At 37.0% G+C, this 24,203-nt stretch overlaps 1 protein-coding gene and 1 long non-coding RNA gene across 3 annotated transcripts in view; one reads left to right on the top strand and one right to left on the bottom strand.

The window, feature by feature from the left end:
* Positions 1 to 112: 112 nt before the first annotated feature.
* On the bottom strand, positions 113 to 7,786 carry LOC117196426 (uncharacterized). Of its 2 annotated transcripts, none has more exons than XR_007471144.1 (4): positions 7,647 to 7,786; positions 7,137 to 7,272; positions 3,736 to 3,830; positions 113 to 1,510 (listed from the first exon to the last, which is right to left on the bottom strand). It is a non-coding gene; the product is annotated as an uncharacterized LOC117196426 (long non-coding RNA). The 2 variants fall into 2 exon arrangements; XR_004476590.2 differs by lacking the exon at positions 113 to 1,510 and adding an exon at positions 1,517 to 3,178.
* Positions 7,787 to 7,878: 92 nt separating this feature from the next.
* The window catches only part of ATAD1 (ATPase family AAA domain containing 1), a 55,135-nt gene continuing 38,810 nt past the window's right edge, over positions 7,879 to 24,203 (top strand). Inside the window, exons 1-4 of the mRNA XM_004279367.4 lie at positions 7,879 to 8,006; positions 10,995 to 11,169; positions 21,147 to 21,245; positions 23,085 to 23,205. Coding sequence (XP_004279415.2) covers positions 7,891 to 8,006; positions 10,995 to 11,169; positions 21,147 to 21,245; positions 23,085 to 23,205 — 511 coding nt within the window. The 5' untranslated portion in view covers positions 7,879 to 7,890. The remainder of the gene's footprint in view (positions 8,007 to 10,994; positions 11,170 to 21,146; positions 21,246 to 23,084; positions 23,206 to 24,203) is intronic.

Raw genomic sequence — 24,203 nt, 5'->3', positions numbered from 1 at the left:
AACAATAAAGTTAGTTATAAAGCAGAAAAGAATCTTTTCCCTAGGTTGTTCATGAGTTCATATTCTGAAAGTCATGCTCTTCTGCGGAAGATGGAATTTATATTAACCACACTTCTTTTTTTAAAGTTCTTGATATAGCCCTTACTGATATTTAATGCTTTGGTTTCAAGGAACTAAACTCAACCATACATACATACATAGAGATCACAGATTGTAAAATTTAAGCATACAAATACAAAACCACATTGTGACAAAACTATGACAGGCAAAATGGTAGCTGACAAGGTAGTATAGTACACAAGTCTTGTTAGAAATTGTTATAATTTCTTAATATGTTAAAGTATACTCTGAAACCTAGAGTTCAAATTTAGCATTCATTTGTTGGATTCTAAAGGGGAGAAAATTTAAACAAAAGTTCTCCCACATACAAGTCAGAATGAACGAATCACAGAATCACGGAATTATGAAGTTGGTAGAACTATTTCAATTTCAGAGGCAGAAACCCAGAAAGGCTACCTAACATGAGACAGGTCACAGAGCTGTCATTGAGGACTGTCATAATTTAGCATTTTTCAAGTACTGTATTCAATAATCTACATCTTGCAAGCTTCAAACTATTTTGACAGAGGCTGTTTGTTTGTTGTTCACCTGTCTGACACTCTGTACTTGGAAATGCTTTACTGTGTTGGGCACAGAAACGGAATTTGGGGATGATCATTAAAATGGAGTGTCACAGATCCCCACCCTCCTATGGAATGAGGAGGAAATGCTGTCCCTCTGCAGAGATTTTTTTAGTTGTCTTCTGTTTGGGGGCTGTGAATGTGTATTCATGTCCTAGAAATCCTTATGATTCTCTCAACTGAAGACATATAATTATTTACTCTCCCCCCACCAAAAAAAACAATCACTGTATTTCATGTTGGTTTTTTTTTTTTTTTTTTTTTTTTTGCGGTATGCGGGCCTCTCACTGCTGTGGCCTCTCCCGTTGCGGAGCACAGGCTCCGGACGCGCAGGCTCAGCGGCCATGGCTCACGGGCCCAGCTGCTCCGCGGCACGAGGGATCCTCCCAGACCAGGGCACGAACCCGTGTCCTCTGCATCGGCAGGCGGACTCTCAACCACTGTGCCACCAGGGAAGCCCTTCATGGGTTTTTACCGTTCATTTAAACTGTTTCTCTGTTTACTTCCAAGAGTCCCAAGAAGTGGTCAGGGGAGGCTCCTTGAATACTAGTCTGTGAGGACAACATGATAATAAACTATGGCAAGCCAGTTTATCTAGCATAAGTAGTATTGAATGATGGATGGACTGGAGTGTGGAAGGTGGAACACTGCCCAGTCAGAGGTTCAAGAATATCTAGACAGAATTCTAACGCTGCTTTCAGTTGGTTAAAGAATCATTATAGCATCTCTTCAGCTTTTTGCAAAACACCAAAGGGGAAGAAAACACTGTTGGGGAGTCGACCTCTTTGTCTCCTTTCCTTGACTGTCCCTTTTTCTGATCTCTCGTTTACCTGGGAATTCAGAAAATATAAAGAAATGGGTGTGGGGCATGTCTCTGGCTCTAGGCCTCATATGGGCATTCAGAGCTCTCAGAATGGTTCTGGCATTTAAACTTAATAAGCAGCAGGCTAGAAAGGAGAAAGGTTTGTGGAACTCTACCAGGTATACTATTCTGAAGTTGAATGGGACTTTGAGCACTGCTAACTTAGTATATTTGATTTGTTTCCTGCACTTCTCTAACTCAAGTTACATGCAGACTTTGCTTTTTTTTTTCCTTACCCCTTTGTTTTGTTTTTCTGTTTCCAGAAACACTGGCAATAAACAGGTGGGGAGGGCAAATTTAACAGTAGCTTGCTAGTATGCTACTGTTGGGTCTCTCTAAGATGAAACAAGGTCTAGTAGACATTTCATCCCTAAACATCTAAAATTAGCAAGTTTTGCCCTTGCCTTTGCCTTTGGAAGCCATGCACTCAGTCTCTATACAGGATATTCCATTTCTTTTGCTCAGTAGAACTCCCTCAATTTTAGGAGCATTTCCACGAGTTGCACATAGTAAATATTTTTTAAAAAACATGTTATGTTCAAAGGAATTAAATATTGTATGAAGAATAGCAGCTCTGATGTTATGATAGTCCTCAAGTGTTACAAAAAGGTTGTATTTTGCAAAGAAATGATAAGACATGCAAAGGATTGACCTCTAAAATCTCAAATCTGGTTCAGCATCTCACTTTCATCCATTGAACTAATTTCTTTCTTCTGTGCAAAAGTCACTCGGCAATCTAAGTAAGGAAGTTTTCCCAAAACAAATAATGAATGGAGATGAAAGGTAGGTTAAACCTCTACCTTAAAAAAAATCAATAGTTCTATGAAGACTTGCATTTTCACAAGATATTTGAGTCTTCAGAACTCCATGAGAGCAAGAACTGTAAGCTCAATAAATGGCTGTTATTAGACAGAATGGGAACGACAGCCAATATTAATGATGGTCTTCAGTGAACTGAGAAATATCCAGATAGTCATTTTCATGGATTGACCAATATTTTAAACTTATTTGTCTGGGGGGGGTGGGTCACAAGGATGGAACCTTACAGGTTTTATATAACTATCATTAATGGTTTATAGACTACTAATCAGTAAGACTCACTCAGAGGAGTGTATTAAAACTGAGAATGAGAGAACTAAGAGTTCAAAGAGAGAGAGGCATAGCCTCTTCACAAGTCAGAGAAGATAAACATTCCCAGACAAGATGCCACAGTTGACAACTTGAGAGATGAAGTCCTCATGCAAACACTAAGGAGATATGAAGGAATCTTTGTCCATACAGGGCTTCTGGAAATGACAGAATATCACTTCATAGTATAATGAAAATAACATCTGAGGTATTACAATGGCATGTTTATTGAGGACTTGCTAAGTGCCAGGCATAGAGCTCAGCACTTGCCATGCACTGTCTCATTTAATTCTCAGTGCAACTCCATGGTGTGAGTACCGCTTTTGTCCCTGTATTAAAGGTGAGGAACTTGAGGCTTATAGAGCTTAATAACTTGCCCAAAGCCACAGAGCTAGTAAATAACAGATCTTACATCTAAAGCCAAGTCTGTTGGGTTGCAATGTCCATGTTCTTAAACCTTATGGATACCTAATGGGACTGGTCTCTGGTGGACACATCAGGAACAGACCTGTCATGACAGGACAATAATATAATTATGGTCAGTAAAATGGTTTGATTGCACATGTCCTTATCTTTGGACCATTTGCCTTTCTTTCCTCTTTTTCCCTCCCTGGTCACCGTAAATCTATTAGAATGGTGCCTGAAAAGCTTCATTCAATATGTCAGATTGGTGGGGGGGAATCAGTTAATTAAAACATTTGTTAAGCCCCTCCTATGTCCTAGGCATCCTCTTTTTTCAGGAACTGCACATCTGATAGGAGAATACAGAAACTTAAATCCCAATTATAATTCTGTGAGATGAGTACTATGCCAGTGCTATGGACACAAATTTTAGTCCTTAGAAAATAAAACATCTTGAATTCTTCTTGTCCATTTTAGTTTCACTTATGCTACAAGGTTACGAGTTATTCTAGCTAATAGAGAAAAGGGGGTGGGGGAAGTTTCATGCAATCTTAACTTTTAAAATGTTAAGCACAAGCTTAACAAAAAGTATTATTTTCCAAATACTTTCAAGGGCATTTTCCTAGAATCAGGTAAATGAGAGCAAGCAAATGACCTACTTACGGCAAAAAATGCTCCAGGTCATAAAGGATGGGAAGCCAAGTGCATCCTGGAAACCACAGCATCTGGTCTTGTTTTATGCTTCATCTATCAATCTGCTGTTAAAGGAATTGAGAATTAATGTTTCAACTACTGTTTCTTCTATTTTGACTGATGAATTCATATCTTTGTTATTCTTACCCAATCTCTCCCAACTCCTCTCCCATTAAAAAAAAAAAAAATCATACGGAAGGACATTTAGGAAGGGCCCAAACAAATCCTAGGGAGCTTACTCTTTCATTTATGCCTTAAAGCTCTTGCTAATGTAAGGTTACAGTAAGGTTAGACATCTTCCCAAGCAATTCCCTGGTTTGATCCATCCTGACTTTCCACAGATAGTATCACCTGAACAGTCTATTTTCAGTACTGTATTAAAGCTAAACAACAAAATATTGCAGATGTAAAAGAAATATCTAAGTTCTAGAAAATGTTTCTTGGTAGCATAAACTGTAAAAAATGTACAACTGGCAGTAGTGCTTGAGAAAAAGGATTATGAAGCAATGTAAGACTGTTTGTGGATTAGTGCTACCCTGATAATATGAGAAAATTACATATACACTAATTTCTATATATACTCATTTTAAATTATGTACAAAGTTTAAAAACATAAAAGCATGAAAAGTAGATTTACAACAATATGTTCTTTGAACTTTTCTGTTGAGTCTTTTTAGCTTTTGTGCTTTTTATAGAATGAAGCTATCAATTCATCTTTCCACTCCTTCCAATCTGTTGAAATTTTAATTTTCCATTATTTTTGCCTTGATTCCATCTTACTCTTTCTGCTGGAGCTTCAAGCACCTGATCTTAGCCTTTCTCAGTGTTTTCATGGCTTTAGATACAGCTTCATATTCTTGCTTTTCTTTCCCCACCCATTCTATTATTTAACTTATCAAAATAATATGATTATTTTTTTCCAATGAAATATTTTTAAAAGAACCAAGGTTACCAAGTGACTCTTATACTGGAGAAATTACTGCTATATAATTTTATCTATTTGTTGAAGTTCTGCTCTTTCTAAATCACTGTTAAGTGAATCATTCTCATGTGCAATGAAAAGGGTCAGGTTTACCATGTTTATTTATCCAAAGATTTCAGATTTGTTTTTCCTTCCAAAGACATTTTATTCTGAATCTTGTCATGAGGCTTCCTTGCTTTGATTTCTTGATGTATCCCAGCTGGCTTAATGGTTCAGCTAACCAGATAGGCTTTTGGGGCTGGGGCAGAAAAGATTTTTGCAAAAATATATCTAAAATTATCACTGACTAGGGCAGAGTTTGTCAAAGTGTGGTCCCAAACTACCTATATCCAAATCATCTCAGATGCTTATTCAAAATGCAAATACCTGGGCCAAAACCTAGAGCAGTTAAACGGGAACCTTTAATGCTGGGACCTGGGAACCTGCATTTTGCCAAATTGTCCAAGTGAATAGACTCACAGTGAAATTCTACAGCTCCTAATCTAAGGCATCCTTTCCCCTTCAAGGGTCCAGTGCAATAATTGACCTTGGCTACAGAGCAAACTTATCACACCTCCACCCAACTAACAAAAACAAAGGAAAATTCACTTCGCTGAGGAGAGAACTGCCATTAACTGCCTTAAGAGGCATTAGTTTAAAAACAAACAAAAACTTTCTACAGTAAATATAACTATTTTTAATATCTTGATTCTGACATCACGGAGGGAAGGCTCAGAAGGTCTACCAAAAAATCTGTTGTAATAATTTCCTGATTAATATTACACATAATGAATTATTTATTGAGCCCCTACTGTGGGCCAAATATGGTGTTTTGTGCTGCCAGGGATTATATAAAGCTATCCTGGGATGAAAAGCATATGTTCACTCAGCTCTATTCTGGAAGAATCTAGCTGATTTAGTGATTGCTGGAAATGAATGTGCATGGTATATGGGAAGGCAGTCTTTTGATGTCTTAGGGCCCAGACATAGGAGGCTTCCTAAGGATTTGCTAAATGAAAATTAGGTCCAAAAAGTATAGATGTAGGTACTCAGTTTATAGCCAAATCACTGGAAAAGGAATGAGCAGCAATATTTGTTTGGGGGCATGTAGACTCTTTATGGTCAGTCTTGATTACTTTATCCACAATTTCCTTTCCTGTGCAATCATACCGCAGATATTAAGCAGATGAATTGAGTCTAGATGCAACCATACTGAGAGCTCCACCTGATTCTAGAGTTCATTTAGGATGTCCCTAGTAGGGTGACCAACTACTCATGGCTTGCCTGAGACATTCCCTGTATTAGCATTTGAAGTCCTATGTCCTAGAAATCCCCTTAATGTCAGACAAACTGGGTAGGTTGGTTATCCTGGCCCTTAGAGAAAAGCAGGTGAGGCTCTTAGTTGACCCAGTTTCACTCAGTGGATGATGGAAATCCACTACCATCTTGAGTTTCTCAGCTCATTTTCCTTACCAGGGTATGATTATCCTCACGAGCCACAAAACCTAAAGTTCTTTCCTTCAATAACCTCTACCTTTTAGCTCTGTCAAGGCATAGTCCCACGAGCATCCCAAGCAATGACTCAAGATTGAGGATAATCACTGGGACCCAGTGGAGAGTCTCTTCTAAGACTGCTGAACACATGGCTTGTGTTTACTTCTAAATATTATCCTGGTCTCATAATCATTCTGAGATGAAAAATCAGACTAGCACTCCCAAACCTAGCTTCATATCAGTTTTTTTAGAATTTATGTTATGGTTGTAGACACACAAAAATAGACAAAAAGGCATGGATGCAAAACAAGAACCACTTACCGTATTAGATTCCATTCTGATTCTTGTCAATAAACCCAATCACAGTTTTTAAACATTCGTGCATTCCTGTCTCCCATCCTTATCCTTTAAAGCCTTAAGATTTTGTCATTTCATGGTCTTACCTCTTTCACCTAGATTTTAAAATTTAACTGCTATCAGTTTACTATTTCAAAGAGAGAATGTAAAGTGTAGGATTTGAATCAGATCTAGGTCCCAATGAAATTTTGCCACTTCTTAGGTGCATGAACTTAAAAAAGTTTATCGCTCTAAGCTTTAAAATTTGCTCATCTATAAGTAATAAATAAAGAGAAAATAATGGCTATTTTAGAGGATTGGGTTTTTTGAGGAATTCAGGTTATGGATGTGAAGCCCAAAGAAGCATATTGCCTGACACCAAGTAGACATTCAGTAAACTGTAGCTATTATCATCACTACAGTTATCACAAGCTTGTAACAAGGGTAGCATTCACTACATTCAACAATCAGGCTGCAGAATTTTAGCCATAAAGGATGATGCCTAAAGCAGAGAGGCACAAACTGCCTTCCCGAGGAGCGTAGTAAGAGGAACTGTCCCATTACTTCATAGTCTCACCACCTCTGTCTGAAGGAAGCGATGCTTCTTATATCTGGGGGGCAATGTCTAATGTCGTCTCGCCCCTGGCAGCCTGTGCTCAGGAGGCGCTGGCTTTCAGATTTGCGCCCTGGGGACCTCTGGTGCCTCATCTCTCATTCTGCAAAGGGAAAGAAAGGGGTAAAAGAAAAAGGGAAGTCACCGAAGTGCAAAACCTGTTACCAGATGCCCTCTTTTGTCCCTACTACCAAGCCTGCCCGGGTAGGCTGCAGAATCGTTCCGCAGAAAGGTTTTCAGGCGCCACCCCCAGGTGTTCGTCGGAGCAGACAAGGGAGAGGAGGGTGAGCTCACCCTAAAAACTGAAAGACAGATGGTGAGGGGTGGGGGGTTGGCCATGCGCGTCAGAGATTTGGCTAAACGACAGAACAGCAGCGTGCGGGTTTGCAGCCGGGGTTGGAGGGGCGGGCGAAGGGCGTAGGTAAGGATCAAGCAGAAGGGAAGGAAGAACTTCTCTGCGGGGAACACAGAACACACTTTGCACTCTCACGAAGGCTCCCGGGTTTGTCAGTGTTGCGACAGGAGCCCGCGAGCAGGGCACGGACTTTATGTGACAAGCGCCTGCCCCAATTCCATCTCCGAGACTCAGCTAAACTCAGATGCTCCGCCCAGCAGATAGCAGGTTAGGAATCTGGAGCGTGACCTCGCTCCCGCCGAGTACCCCCGCACCACTTCGAAAACCCGTAAACGCGCCCCTCCAGGCCTTCGGCCGCGGTGGCGCATGCTCCTTGCGAGGGGGCGGGCCGCAACTCCCCCCGGAAGCGTTCTTTCCCAGGCGGCGTTTCCTTCCTGTATGAGGCGGCTAGGGCCTCTTGCGGCCGCTGTTCTGCTGGGGGGGTGAGTAGCGGGTTTCCGCGGGGCTTCGTGGGACGGGCGAAGGGTCCCGCAGAGGTCCTTTAGGAACTGGCTCGGGTCCGGGAAGCCGAGTGGGAAAGGTCACCCCGCCGTCCTCCCATGCCCCACCTCATTGCCGCCCCTCAGCTTCTCGCAGCCCTTCGTATCCAGCGGATTAACCTCCAAGGGCGTCCCGGGCTCCGCCTTGGCTTTCGGCCCGGCCTAGGCCCTTAGGTCTCCGTTAGCGCTGCCCCCAAGAGTTAGGCCATTTCCAGGGAATCTCTGTAGGCAGCCCGGTCGCTGCGGGGGCTTGAGGTCGTACCGGGCGACCTCAGAACCGGGGTCCTAGGCAAAGGCGGACAGAATGAAGCGGGTCTGATTGTCGCACAGGCACTGCTACCACCTAGTGCAAAAGTGAAGGAGGTTCTTCAAGCCTAGGCACGCTTTCGCAGAGGATGGTGGTGTTAATAATAACCTGTCCTTTATGTGAAGGTTGGCAGGCTTTCATTGTCATAGGCTGTGTTCATAGGGCCTTGATGTCTGCGAAACTGGGACTTCAGGGGTTGAGAAAAACTTTGTAAAACACTGCGGTGAATTAGAGAAATGCTATGGTAGGAATACTCTACTCTTGGTCCTTAACCTGTCAGTAAACTGCTCATTGACGAGGTGGTACGATTTTTAATTTTTCTACCCTGAAATGGAGAACTCTTTAAAATGAAACTATCTGGTATCATATTTGCCTAACAGATAACTCTGAATTACAGTGTTTTGCCATATTTCTTGTACATGGCACCATCTATGTTTATGTGTATATTTGTTGATTCTGATGTTTATACAGAATTGAAATACAGTCCCTACTGTTGTATGCATGTGCAACTTTTATTATATATTCTGCTGTAATGGTATTTTTACCGTAACGGCCTTACATTGCAGGCATATCTATGTCATATGAATGATAAATGAGCGTATAATAAAGCGTATACAGTTACAACCTACAAGGAGAAGTTTCAGTTTCATTTCAGGATTTTGAAGTCATTTTAAAAGAAGGATAACTGTTTTAGAAGTGGCTATAGGTCCAGAGTACTGTATTGCGGTTAATAATTTAATTATAGTAAAGTATATAGTTAACAGAGGTTTTGCGTCTTGATTTTTTTAATAGATCTAAAAACTGTTCTGTTGATGACTGGGAGGTACTGATAGCAGTCGTAGTTCATGTAGTTCAGTGAACATCCAGTAGGTGGCAGTTTTATCGCTACTCACTCAAACTTTAAATAAATGAAAACATTTTATTCGAATATCACTAGTTTAAGTTAGTAAATCTTTATTTTGCCTGTTGGTTTCTTCTCATCTGTGAGTATTACTCCTGCATAATGATACCACATATAACAACTGCATTTTCCAATTTACTGTGTTGGAATAAAGGCTAGGGAAGACAATTTTTCATTTCCTAGAAGAAGGAGGGTATTGTTAACCCATCTTTAGGAATCCATGCTGATGGAAGAAAGCACAATTTGATTTGTTACATGAAAGATTTTAACCAAGTGGCTTCTTTCTAGCTTCATTTTTTTGTTGGTGGAGTGGTTGGTTGTTCTAGCTTCATTTTTAATAAGATAATAACTGTACTATGCATTCCTTGAGTAAAGTAATTGTGTCTTAGCTATTATTGTATACCCAGTATATAGTAGGCTATCTATATACATGATCAGTAAGTGTTTTATTGTATGAATTGAATTATTTAACATCCCTAGGCCAAAATTTCTTTATCCAAAATGAAGGCTTTCAGTTATTTAGTTGTTAAGTTTAAATTAAATAATGCATTATTGTGAAGTGAATGTCTCCCAGTAATGCAGAAGGTTGGAATCCTTGGCTTTTCTTTTGGAAATTGTCCAAAATTCTGGCAGCAATTCTGTTGGAATGATTGAAGAGAATCTTTAACTGAATAATGCTAGTGAGAATAGAAACAATAATTTTAGAGCTGGAACGACCATAGATATTAGTCTATGAAGTACCTAATTTTCACCTGTTTCTGAGCCATCTGTACAAATTTTGTTTTATTCCTTTTCACATGAATACAAAATATACTTTTTTTTCCCCCGAGTAACATAGCACTCAGCACACTTCTATGCTGCGAGAGTATAATGGCATTATTTGAGGCTGAGATTCTATCTCTCAAAATGTGATAGTCACATCATCCATAAAAAGCTTATTCTACTGGGTGGTCATTGTCTTTGATACAGGTGTGCATGCCTCCTGTAAGCCAAGCTGTGGTTGATGTAACTGCTTAGGCATATGTGTAAAAGTAGACATGTTGCGTCCTTTTTTCCTCTTTATCTTGAGTGAGAGCTGTATAGTTGCGGGTCAAGCATTTTGAAGATTCTGTTGTTTCCTATTTAGCTAAGTTGTTGGAAAGAATAAGATGGCTCCAAAAATTTCATGTCACTTGTTAGTTGAGAAAATAGCATGTATACATTTCATCAGGCCTTGGAAGCCTTTAAAAGTAAGTATGAGAGAAAAGTGAGTCTGTTCACAGTTTGAATTTCACTCAAAAATTACCTGGTATACCATCACATTAGTAAAGTATTTCATTGTTGGGCTGCCTTTTTTCCGTTGGATAAGTGTTATAGTCATTATTTTTCTAGGTTCCCTGACATAATTAATTAAAAGCTGATTAAAACAGTAAATGCTTTAAGATGTTTACTGCATTTTTCAAATAGAATTGTTCTCTACTTAAATTATATGAGCTTTTAGAAAAGTTTATTAAAAATTATAATAAATAAACCTCAGTTTCCAAGAGGAGATTAAAATGTGTTTATTTACGTTTTATTTACTTAACATTTAAAAATCCATTTCTCTTTAAATAAAACACTTTTTTAAGGTAGGCGATGTTGAATTTGACTAGAAGTTTTTCTTGCTTAGTTTACGCTACCTATCAGTCTCCCGATTTTAATGAATCTAGTTACTACCTAGTGGCATTTCTGTTTGTTTTTCAAGGTTAACAATCAAGATGGTACATGCTGAAGCCTTTTCTCGTCCCTTGAGTCGGAATGAAGTTGTTGGCTTAATTTTCCGTTTGACAATATTTGGTGCAGTAACATACTTTACAATCAAATGGATGGTAGATGCGATTGATCCAACCAGAAAGCAGAAAGTAGAAGCTCAGAAACAGGTATGATTAAAATGTTTGAGGATCATTTTTCTTGTACCTAGCAAATATTTTCCCATAAAACTAAGGATATAGTGGAATTAGAAATTAATAAGAAATTCCATAAGACCCATGTGGAAATGTGTTTTTATGTAATATTTAATTTCATTATTCCTAAAAAAAGTATTTGTTTCTCAAATCCTTTTTGACTGTATAAGCAACTTAGAAGAAAGAATGATGAAGAATAAAAATATTATAGCGTTTTGTTATGAATAGCCTAATTAGAATATTTTTGTCAGCTTATAAGTGAAGGAATCTAGGTAAAATTTTTCAGCAGACTAAACAAAAAATTTTTTCTTCAGTAATGGTATACATTGTGCTTTGTGAGACATTTGAAATGTTTCTGTTTTGTAAATAAGTTCATTTGTGTCATATTTTAGATTCTACATAAGTGATATCATATATTTGTTTTCCTCTGACTTATTTTACTTAGTACCATAATCTCTTGGTCCATCCATGTTGCTGCAAATGGCATTACTGCATTCTTTTTTATGACTGAGTAGTATTACATTGTAAATATATACCACGTTTTCTTTATCCATTCATCTGTCCATGGACATTTAGGTTGCTTCCAAGTCTTGGCTATTGTAAATAGTGCTGCTGTGAACATTGAGGTGCATGTATCTCTTTGAATTATAGTTTTCTCCAGATATATGCCCAGGAGTGGAATTGCTGGATCCTATGGTAACTCTGTTTTTAGTGTTTTACAGAATCTCCATACTGTTCTCCATAGTGGCTGCACCAATTTACTTGCCACCAACAGTGTAGGAGGGTTCCCTTGTCTCCATAGCCCCTCCAGCATTCATTATTTGTTGACTTTTTGGGGGACTTCCTTGGCAGTCCAGTGGTTAAGACTTTGCCTTCCAATACAGGGGGTGCGGGTTCAATCCCTGGTCGGGTAGCTAAGATCCCACATGCCTCGCAGCCAAAAAACCAAAACATAAAACAGAAGCAATGTTGTAACAAATTCAATAAAGACTTTAAAATTGGTCCACATCAAAATATATATATATTATTTGTAGACTTTTTTGATGATGGCCATTCTGACTGGTGTGAGATGTTACCTCATTGTAATTTTGATTTGCATTTGTCTAATAATTAGTGATGTTAAGTATCTTTTCATGTGCTTATTGGCCATCTGTATGTCTTTGGAGAAATGTCTATTTAGGTCTTCTGTCCATTTTTTGATTGGGTTGTTTGTTTTTTTGTTATTGAGTTGTATGAGCTGTTTGTATATTTTGGAAATTAAGCCCTCGTTAGTAGCATCATTTGCAAATATTTTCTCCCGGTCTGTAGGTTGTCTTTTTATTTTGTTTATGGTTTCCTTTGGTGTGCAAAAGCTTATAAGTTTGATTAGGTCCCATTTGTTTATTTTTGCTTTTCTATTGCCTTGGGAGACTGACCTTAGAAAACATTGCTACGATTTATGTCAGAATGTTTTGCTTATGTTCTCTTCTAGGAGTTTTATGGTGTCATGTCTTATATTTAAGTTTTCAAGCCATTCTGAGTTTATTTTTTGTATGGTGTGAGGGAGTATTTTAACTTCATTGATTTACATGCAGCTGTCCAGCTTTCCCAACACCGCTTGCTGAAGAGACTATCTTTTCTCCATTGTATATCCCATGAAAGACTTTTGAGTAGGTGGATGATATGCACAGCAGTGTTTTAAGGATACCTTACTGTAGCATATAACAGGAATTGGAATCAGGGAGACTAGGAGCAAGATCTGTTGGTTATAGACTGCAGTAATCCTGGCAAAGACGTAGAATAAGGGAGTGACAAAAGGAGTGGAATGGGTGAAACAGATGAATGCTGGAAGGACTTTGTGATGACAGAGAAAAGAAAAAGGACATCTTATAGATGAATCTGAGATTTGTCTGGACTCCTCAGAGATTCATAGTATCTTTTATAGTTTTAGAATCTGTAGATGGGGCAAATATATGGAAAATGACATTTGATTTGGGCATATTGAGTTTGTGTTGGTGGTAGGAATCCAGAAAAATGTTCATCCAACTGTTGAAATTGTAGGTCTAAATCTCAGGAAAAAGGTTAGTCTTTGGAGATTCCTTATCAGATGCTCATAAGTATTTGGACTCATTAGAGCAGTTAGTCTCAGTGAGATGGCGTAGGCCCCAGTGCTATTCCTGTGTAGCTGTGTATCACTTGTGGGTTTTTTCCCAAACTACTCCTCCACTTTCCTCCTTCCACCATTAGGATTTATACATTCAAATATTTGTTGAGAGCTTATGTAATTGTCACTATGATAGATGCTGATGACTGTATTGAGAGTGGTGAGGTCTCTAAAGGAGAGAAATTGGTAGTCTAAAGTATTTTTATTTAAAAAAAAAAAAGGTAGAAAATTGATAAAGTATCCAAATTAGGCTGGAAAAAATATTTTTTAAATAAAAAATAAACCCATAGATAGTGAAAGAATGGAAATAATAAAGAATAAACCCATAGATAGTGAAAGAATGGAAATAATAAAGATAAGATAAATTAGTAGAAAATAGAATATATGAGAGAATGAATAGAAATATAGAAAATGAATATATAATAGAGAAAATCAGTAAAACCAAAAGTTGGTTATTTGAAAAGACTGATAAAATTGACACTTCTGTAAAACCAATCAAGAGAAAAATGAAGCCACCAATTAGTATTACTAGGAATGATAAAAGACATGCAATAGCAGATGCTGCAGACATTAAAAATAAGGACAATAAGTATATCAATAAATTTGAAAACCTAAATGACACAAACGCTTAGAAAATTGTGAATTACCATAGCTGACTTAAGAATTAGAATACATGAAAAGTTCCATAACTATGAAATAAATTAATGTTGGAAAAATATTTCCATAAAGAAAACTCCAGGCTCATAGAATTCTACTGGCAAATTCTAGCAACATTTAAGAAACAAATTAATAGTAACAATTTTATATAAACTCTTCCAGAGTGTAGAAAATGAGAAACACTCACCAAACCTTTCTATGAGGGTAGCATAACAACAATTCCAAAACTTAAAATGAATGTAAAAATCTTAAACAAAATATTTACAAGCTGAATTCAGCACTGTATAAAAAAGATAATATATTATGGCCAGTTGAATTTATCCCAGGAATTAAAGGCTGGCTTCATTTGAGGGGAAAAAAATATATATTAATTTTAAAATGCATATATATTAATATTCTATATTAACAGATTTGAGGATGAAACTATGATCATATCAAGGCAGCAAAGGCCTTTGTTGAAATTAAACACTTATTCTTGATTTTTAGAAATGCTCTTAGAAAATAGGAATAAAAGATAATGTCTTTAGCGTGATTGAATGAATTTACTACAGGAAACATAGTTCATGGTAAAAAATTGAAAGCATTTTCTTTATGATTAGGAGCAAGTCAAGGAAGCCTGTTGTCATCACTTCTATTGAACATTTTTACTGATTATTAGCTAATGCATAAGTCAAGAAAAAAGATAAGAGGTAGAAGTATTGGAAAAAAATAAACAGTTATTATTCACAGGTAGTATAATTTACATAGAAAGCCAAAGAAAGCCTACAGATAAACTATCAGGATTAATAAGAGTTTAAGGGCTGCTGGATACAAAATCAGTACACAAAAGTCAGCTGTATTTCTGGATACCCACCACAGTTGGAAAATGCAGTTTTTAAAAGATACTATTTATAGTAGCATCAAAAATATTCAGTAACTGACAAACACAAGTTATACAACACATTTATAGAGGAAATTATAAAACTATTGAAGGCTTAAGTTCAATTCAGTGCCAATTAAAAAATACCCAAAGACTTTTTTTGTTTGTTATATTTTTCTTCTAAAATTTATATTGAGGAATAAAAGTTTGTTAATAGGTAAGACACTCTTGAAAAACGAGACATGTGTGTTGGGGGAGGAAAGATTTGCCTTATTTATATCAAGACTTACGATAAAGCTATAGTTATTAAAACAATGTATGGGCTTCCCTGGTGATGCAGTGGTTAAGAATCCGCCTGCCAATGCAGGGGACACAGGTTCGAGCCCTGGGCTGGGAAGATTCCACATGCCGCGGAGCAACTAAGCCCATGAGCCTCAACTACCGAGCCTGCGCTCTGGAGCCCGCAAGCCAAAACTACTGAAGCCAGTGAGCTTAGAGGCTGTGCTCTGCTACAAGAGAAGCCACTGCAATGAGAAGCCCGCTCACCGCAACGAAGGTAGCCCCCATTCGTCGCAACTGGAGAAAGCCCGCGTGCAGCAACGAACACCCAACACAGCCAAAAATAAATAAATTAAAAATAAAAATAAATAAATTAAAAAACAAAACAAAACAATGTGCTATTGGCACAGGGGTGGATTGGCAAATATACCAGAATAGACTCCAGAAACAGTCCTACCTGTAATATGGAAACAATGTGTGACATAACTGGCTTTGCTTTGTAGATTATTGGAGAACGGATGGACTTTTCAGTAAACAATACTTAGACCGTTGGCTCTATATGGGAGGGAATAAACTTTGATTTCTGCTTGATTCCGTGCACAATAATCTCTTCCTGGGATTAAAAACTTAAATTTATTCATATAACAGATATTCATTGAGCACCTACTCTGTGGTTCTTTATACCTCATCTGCATGTTCTAGAGATATTCTTTTTAACCTATCCAATTTTAATAAAAGCACTTTTTAAAAAAACAAGTGGCCAGAGGAGGAGGAATAAAACCAGAATAATGTAAGTTGTTGGTACCAGTCTTTCCCACCCCAGCTTACCTTGCAGTATACAAAATACTGCAGATTGTAACAGTGGTTCACTGTGGCAGTTATTTTCAAATGGAAGGATGTTACATTTTGAAACATCAGAATTTGGAGAAGTTGGTGGGGTGTTAAATATAATTTTTAAAAGCCCCTTCTTAAATTCTTTCCCAGTATCTGGAAAATCACTGTGTGTGTGAAGTCACCAAAGCCTAGGGAAAAGAAGGTTGCAAAAGAGAATTGGTTGTAAATGTTGTATTATGAAATGATCCAGGAGAAGACGTCATGAGGAATGTGAATGAAGAAAGCAATCAGATTTATTGAAATCATTAAAGAGAGCAATTTCCGTTCAGTGGGGACAGCAAGTGTAATTTGAAGTAAAAGAACATAGTCGTTGCAGAGTTTGCTGAGGGAAAGGTAAAGAAGAAAGGGGAAAAGACTAGCGGAGCAGGTGAAGAGTTGCTGCCAAAGAGGAGGGAGGTAGGTCCTAGAAGAACCAGGAGGGATTGGGATCGGTAGTTACAGGAACATTTTAAGGTAGAGTTAACTGTTTTATTCTCGACAAAGGGGAGAGGTTATAACTAAATGTGCTTGGGAGTGGAGGAGGTTTGGGACCTGCTGAGGTAAATATGTGGTGAGTATATAATGAGATAAATCACAGTAGGTTATGGAACATTAGGGCATAATTGAAGAAAGCATGAGTTTATTAGGAACTCAATTGTTTTGTTTTTATGAACTTCTTGAGCATTTCTCAGCAGGTTGGGAGCAGATAAATTGAATGGTGGTGCTGAACCTGCATTGAAGATAGGGCTAACTGGTATAACAATAAGTGTAAGGAATCGTATGTTTCTAAGGAAGACATTCTGTGGTACAGGCCATTTAGGAAGTCAGATGGGGGATAATTTAGTTGGTGTATAGAAAGGAATTAAGGAATTAAAGTGCGTATTGAGGGCAAAGATCAGGTGTGAATGTGGGAGAGGAGGAAGGTATGACTCCTGTGGTCACAGAGGAAGAACACTGACTATAAAAGCTTAGATAATGTTTTGAGATTACCAGATAATCCATGGGGCTGATGTGAGCTTAAAGGCAGTGCAGTTTTGAGATGAAAGGTGAAGGATGATATAGGTGCATTCAAATCAGGAAGAGTAACCTAGAAGTAGTCTTACGTTTGGATTAAACAGGGTATTTGTAAATAATTTCTACTCTAAAGCCAGGAATACTTCCAGCCTTACTAAATGTGGGATATTTAATTGGTAATGAGAGAGGAGATGGTTTCAGCAGAGTGTTAAAGAGGGACAAGGGTTTTCTGGGCACGTGCTGCTGTTGGATCATATTGAGATATAGCACAAGAGTTTTGATAGGTATGTCTGTAATAAAAGGATGGGTTGGATTAATTGAGATGTTAGAAGACAGGGAATCTCTATGTGTACTATTAAAGAGCTTTCAAGTACAGGATGAATAACTTAATGCTTGACCTCTCCTGGGCATTTGTATATACAGTATTTTGTTTAGCATATTAATTAGACTATATAATATTCCTGAGATTGTAGTTTAGTTGTCAAAGGCCTGGAAAGATTCACTACTGAGAATTCATACACATGAAGGTCATATATTGTGACCTTAGTCATTAACTTAATGTCTCCCTATTTTTAGTCCTATCATTGATATTGTAAGGTTCAAAACTTCATTTCAGTTATTTTGATATAAGTAATAGATGAAATTGTGAAGGGCTGATACACTGAAATCTTAAACTGGAACTCTCAACTGCCAGGTGTTTTTAAGAGCAGCCATCATAGAATGCCAGTTACCATTTGGAAGAGCTAACATTTGTTGACACCAGGAAGCCATTGTGAACTGCATTACCAATCAAGTGGCCCTAAAACCATGGTTTACTGGAGCTGAATCTTAGATGACTGAGCTGAAGTAAATAAGGAAATTCAGATGGGAAATCAGTAAGGAATAAGCAGTTAGTGTTGCCTGAGTGGCCAAGGGGATAGATAGAAGTGATGAGGAAAGAAAAGCAACAAGAGGGAAATTCGAGATAAAACTCAGTGCATTATAGTGTTTTATACAGTAACATAGCAGAAGAGTATTATAGTAGAAAGCCATCTTATCCAGCAACTTTTGGGTTATATGATAAAGTCAGAAGATATAAGTGCACTAACACTAAAAGAAGATAATTGTCTCCGCATGTGTAGAAAAGGGTGCTTGTTAATATTTTAATGTAAGTTTGTGGTAAAGGCTTATACCTAATGTATAAAGATAATTCTTCAAATTCTTTGCTATTTCCTACTTAAATGTATTTTTTAAAGCTTTATATCAATTTCCTCTATCTACACTTAAAATTGGAATACTTCAGCTATGACCTCAGTAAAAGTTTTTTGAAATAAGTTGAATTAGTTCATCTTTGTTTTTTCACTCTTGTTGTGCTATCTCTAACTTTCTAAAATTATTCTTCTAGAAGAACAACCAATTTTATGAATCTTTTAGAACCTTTATTAAATGAGTGTTTCTATTCTGCTGCTCCTTTACTCCATTTCCTCCTTCCTCATTCTAGGCAGAAATAGTAGTTCACTATTTCCTATTTCCCCACTTCTTTACTTTTTAAATTATACTTTACATGGAGAAAAAGTGAAATAGAGTGTAAGGATAAAAAATACTATGAAACAGTTGAAAAGATGGGTAAAGTAAGTTTCCCTCCTACCTCTGACTCCTCACCCACAGTTCACCGTTTTCCCTCCTCAGAGTGGGAGAGACCCACTTTAAAAACCAAGCAAATGTGGGTGACTAGAAAGTATAATTGTCATTAAGCTGTAAACAGTAAAGTATTGCATGAGCATAAGCCATTTTTCAAGTAGTCCAAATAATTTTGTTTTTCTAGGTAAAACATTTTAGAAATAAGGGCTCAGTTAAATGTGTCAAAGCTAGACAATTGGATAACTTGTTCCTGGAACACAGTTTGGTACTGGTATGATGTGTTTTGGGGTGCTTTCTTTTCATTTACTTGTGTGTTAAGCATGTTCTGCTCTCCCAAATGAGAAATGTTAGTGTTTTAACAGAATATGAGCTTTGAAATTAGATCAGAGTTTGAGCTCTGGTAATGCTAATTCAGAGCTGTGTAATCTTGCCAGTTCTTTACATTTCTCTGACCCTTGAGTTCTCCATCTGAAAAATGAGAATAATAATAGCTACTTCTCAGGATGGTTTCAAGGGTTGATTGTAAACCGTATCCAGCACAGTGCCGGGAATGTGGTAGGTGCTCAATAAACGTTAATTTTTTTTTCTCTTTCCTATCAATGTTATTAATGCAACCTGAAGACATTGTTAAATGGAACTCCTGTTGTGGAGAAAAGATTCTAGGTAAACTCAACTATAGCGTTTTCTGTCTCTATAAAGTAAACAACATAGTTGATAATTTTTATTTAGGAAATTCCAAATATAAATAAAGGTAGCAAGAGGCAGTTGTGGCCTAGAGTAAAATTTTAAGGGCAAGTAGCTAATAGAGAGAAAAGCATGGTTTCTCAAATACTGACATTTTGGACCAGATGATGGGGGTGGGGAGGCAGAATATCCTTTCCTTCTTGATTGTTTAGCAGCATCCCTGTCTCTGCTGACTAGATACCAGTAGCACTGCCCCACCCACCCAAGTTGTGACAACCAAAAGTATTTTCAGGCATTGCCAAATGTCCCCTAGGGGGCCAAAATCACCCCTGCTTGAGAACCACTGTATTAGAGCATGGCCTAAAAAGAACACATGTGGGATGGCTTCACATTTATAGAAGAACAAAGGAAAAGAAGAGAAATTAATGCTATTATAGGTACAGAAAACAGGATACTGTTCATAGCTGACACATTTAAAGTCAGTGAAAGAGAAGATATTTGTAAGAAAGAGATAAAAGAATTTGGAAAGGCTGCTTTATCCATTGATTCAGAGGCGTGGCTAAATAGGAAAAATGATGTGGTTCATAGCACTTTTTTAAAAAAAAAGTGTGGTATTACTAGGATATGATCAACACACATCCTGATCCTCTAACCAGTCAATAACTATAATGCTATATGATGTGATTTTTTTTAAGAGTAGCAATACCCCTGACAAATAGCAAGATTATATATAATCAAAAGTATTCTAGGAAAATGTAACAACAAAAATTTAGGTAAATATGATTTACCAGAGTACCTTCATTTCTAAAACTGTTCACTTAATTGAAATTTGGATATATTATGTCTAGATTTTTAAAGACTCTTTAGTTGCTACAAACTCCAGTCATGTAACTGAGGAAACCAAGGTAATATATATGATGGTTAGAGTATAGGCTCTAGAGTTGGGACTGCCTGGATTCGTATGTTGCCTCTTCCATTTGCTAATTTTTAACCTAAGACAAATAACAGTCTGAGCTACGCTTCAGTTTCTTTTTCTGTGTTGGGGAGAAATTGTACCTACTTCATAGGATCTCTCTGAGGATTCAATGAGTTAATCCATCTACAGTATTTTGGCGTAATATTTGGCACACTCAGTAAATGTTTTACTGTTAACATTATTTTTATTTTAGTTGAAAGCTGTGTTGCTTTGCTAGAGCTTATAGCTTTAAGGCTAGTTTTGCCCAGCTCTAAAAATATATGCAAGTATACTTCTAATTGAAAATTATTTTTATTATCTCTGGTTGTGTAGCCCCAAGAATTAACTTTAAAAAGGATAGTATCTCAGAACAATTTGAAATTAGTTAGGTTGAACACCTGTTGTAGATATATGGGTAATTTGAGGAAAGTTGGGCACCAGTTTTCAGATACTCTGTCAATTGAAGGAAAGAAACTCCAGTTGTCCATTTCTTGATAGCCTTAACTCCTCGATCTTTCATCTTGAGGCTTCATTTTCACCTGTCATGATAATCCTGCTAGGAAAGAAATCAAGTTGGACCTTAGAATCTCATTGGAGCAATGAGAGGCCATGTATATATCTCTTCGATCATGTACCCTATTTTCTCATTTCCCAAAAGCTGGTTTAAATTGCCCTGGTTTCTGTAGAGTAGACCTTCAAATCTGTTTTTACTTAAGGACTTAAGAATGGGGAAGGATGAAACAAGTGGCATAGAATATCTCTGGAAAATCTTGTATGTCTGTTCATTGCTCTTGAGACTTCGCTACGTGTTATGGAGTGCCAGTGTCTAAATATCAAACTAAAGGAGGTTGCTTGTGTTTCCTTTCTAGGCAGAAAAATTAATGAAGCAAATCGGTGTGAAAAATGTGAAGCTTTCAGAATATGAAATGAGTATTGCTGCTCATCTAGTAGACCCTCTTAACATGCATGTAGGTATCTTTAATCTTATTTAATATTTTTTTTGTCTAGCATTTTGTATCAAGAGTCCCAAAGACCATGACCAGGTTTGATGATTCTCTAGGAGGAATCACAGGATTCAGTGTAGTCATACTCCTGGATATAATTTATTACAACAAAAGGATACAAGGCAATATTAGCAAAGAAAGAGGGGCGTGGGATGAAGTCTGGAGGAAGTCAGGCACCAGCTTCCAAGAGTCTTCTAGTGAAGTCACACAGGGTGCACTTAATTCTTTCAGCAACAGGTTATGAGAACACTTGTCAAATGCTATCTACCAAAGAAGCTCATTAGAGACTTAGGGCCCAGGGCTTTAATTGGGACTGGTCACATAGACTGCATCTTCCTAACATGTGTCAAAATTCTAGACTCCCATAAGCAAAACATGTATCCACCAGAAACCATATTGTTTGCACAAACAGTTTAGGCACAGTGAGCTGTTCTCATCAGGAACATGGAGGAAACTCTCCCGAAATCTAAGTATCTCCCATACTCCAGCCAGGGGCTAGCCTTGCAAGCAGGACTTTCCAAGGATAATCGTCTCGGGCCTGCTGTGTTAACTTTTTTTGTGCACATTTGTTTAGTTAAACCTGTACTTTTATATATTCACCTTTGCGGCATATAAAATTACTGCTTTAAGTCATGTGGATATTTGACTTGGAGTTCAAATCTAGATTTTTTTATAAGGTATGATAGACAACACAAGATTCTGAATCCCAGTTTTTCCATTTATGGCCTTGGTAAATTATTTTCTCTTTGAGTTTCAGTTCCCTCATGTATAATCCAGGGACAATGTAATACCTGCTCTACCTACTTCTAAAGGATTATTTTGAGCATCAGATTAATGTAATTTATAAACTCTAAAATCCTCTGTGAATATTTTATAACAATAGGTGTAAATAAGTAGAGTGAAATACAATATCCTTATCTCCAAATCTAGGAAATAAAAATCTACAATGTGTATTAATATCTGTGTGCACAGAGACATACATGCCTTTCCAGAATTAATCCTCCGTTTGAAATGAACTCAGTTCTTTGTTATAGCTACAAGTGAAAGTCAGTGATGATTTTTTCAGATCTGGCTGTGCTTTTTCACTTTTTTTTTTATGGTGGAAAATAAATGTGTTGTAAATATTGCTTCCGAACAGCCCCACCTCCAGCCCCTTTACTCTTCCAAGTTAAAGCTAGGTTGTTTTTGTTTGTTTTTCAGGTCTTTTTCAGTTAGTTTATCCAGTGCCCACCCCCCAAAAAATTTTTTTAAGCTGAGTCAGAAGGCTTTAAAATACACAAGCTGTTATCAGTTTTGAAAAAATGTATCCCCGTTTACTCTCTATAAAGATATAAGACAAGTTTTGACACAGTTTACTTTTAATTAGTAAAATTCAGAAGCCCAGTTTGGTGAGTATAAGCCTTATTTCTAAATTCATTCTTATTATGTTTGACAGCATCATCTGTGAATTAGGCCACTCAGCTAGTGCTGAACTGTCTGTCAGAGCTGGCTCTCATTCTTCTTGGCAGAGTATTTCCTCATCTTAATGGAGTGAGGTCAGCTTATTAGATCCCAAAACTCAGAGTTTTGAGTGTTGGACGTAGGGCCTTTTTTTTTTTTTTTTGGAATAGATAGTTGACTATTAAATTTCAGCTCATGGTAGTTTAATAATTTCAGTATTGCTTAGAAGTACTTATATTAATATATCATTTTAAACTTTTATTATTTAGGTATAATTAAGGCTTACCATTTGGGGGGATTCTTTTTTACTTCGGTGAACATACATTAGCTGTAAAACTTCATGCTGACCTTAACTTTTACCAGGTTACTTGGAGTGATATAGCAGGTTTGGATGATGTCATTACGGATCTGAAAGACACAGTCATCTTACCTATCAAAAAGAAGCATTTGTTTGAAAATTCCAGGCTTTTGCAGCCTCCAAAAGGTATGGTAAAACTTTATATTTGCTAAAGCATTAAAAATCTGGAACACATGGAAACTTTCTGCCATTATAGAACTGGTGTTTTTGAAGTTGGGTTTTCAGGAGACTGCTGAGATCCAGTGAACTGTTTTATAAATAATGATTTTTAAATAATTGCTTATTCTTCAGCTTCCAAATTTAGGTAAAGTTTTTCCCCATAGTTACATATCAAAATAATCCCTTTATTTCAAATTCATTTTTATTACTTACAAGAAAATGAAATTAGGGAAATAGAGGATAAAAAAAGATTCAAAGTAACAGTATGGGTTTTTGTCTTCAAGATAAGACTTCTGGTTGTTTCATGATTCTAGTGATTTTTTTTCCTCTTGGTAATTTTATTTTAGATTGCAGTGGTAGTTTTTTGTTTGGTTTTGTTTTTAAGGAAATAGTGAACTACAGATGAACTAGAAATTAAATACTACTTATTTTTAAGGGAAACATATTCTTATTCCTAGTTAGTGATTACTTCAAAAGCCTTGGAACTCAAGAATTGAAAGTATTTATAACTACATCCTTAAATATAATACTTTTATTATTGGCCATTCATACATTGATCATGTTTAAGACTTGTTAAAGGCGATTCAAATGTAGCTTACGTGATAATTGACAGTGAGATCTGTAGAAGTGTGTTGCCATGGCTTTCAAATACAGATGCTGTAGCGTAGCTTATTTAGTAGAAGCTTCTAGTAGAAGCTTCTCTTTATTGTATTGCCATGTAGTAGAAACTTCTCTTTATTGTATTGCCAAAACTAGAGAGGTTGCTAGTCAAGACTGAAATCAAATTATTAGACAAGTGCATTTCTCAGAAAAGGATCTTTAGAAATATCAAAATAACATGTATAAGTTGTAGTTTATAATCTTACTAATTTTGCAGCTATATCAAAAAGTGCATTAATTTATATTTCAAAGATAATTGAAGCCAATAACTGTACATTTTTATGAAGTAGAAAATTTTTGTTTCT

The sequence above is a fragment of the Orcinus orca genome, chromosome 14, assembly GCF_937001465.1.
Source record: "Orcinus orca chromosome 14, mOrcOrc1.1, whole genome shotgun sequence".
NCBI lineage: Eukaryota > Metazoa > Chordata > Mammalia > Artiodactyla > Delphinidae > Orcinus > Orcinus orca.
Note: the sequence above shows the minus strand (reverse complement) of the source record. Positions and strands in the feature narration are given on the sequence as shown.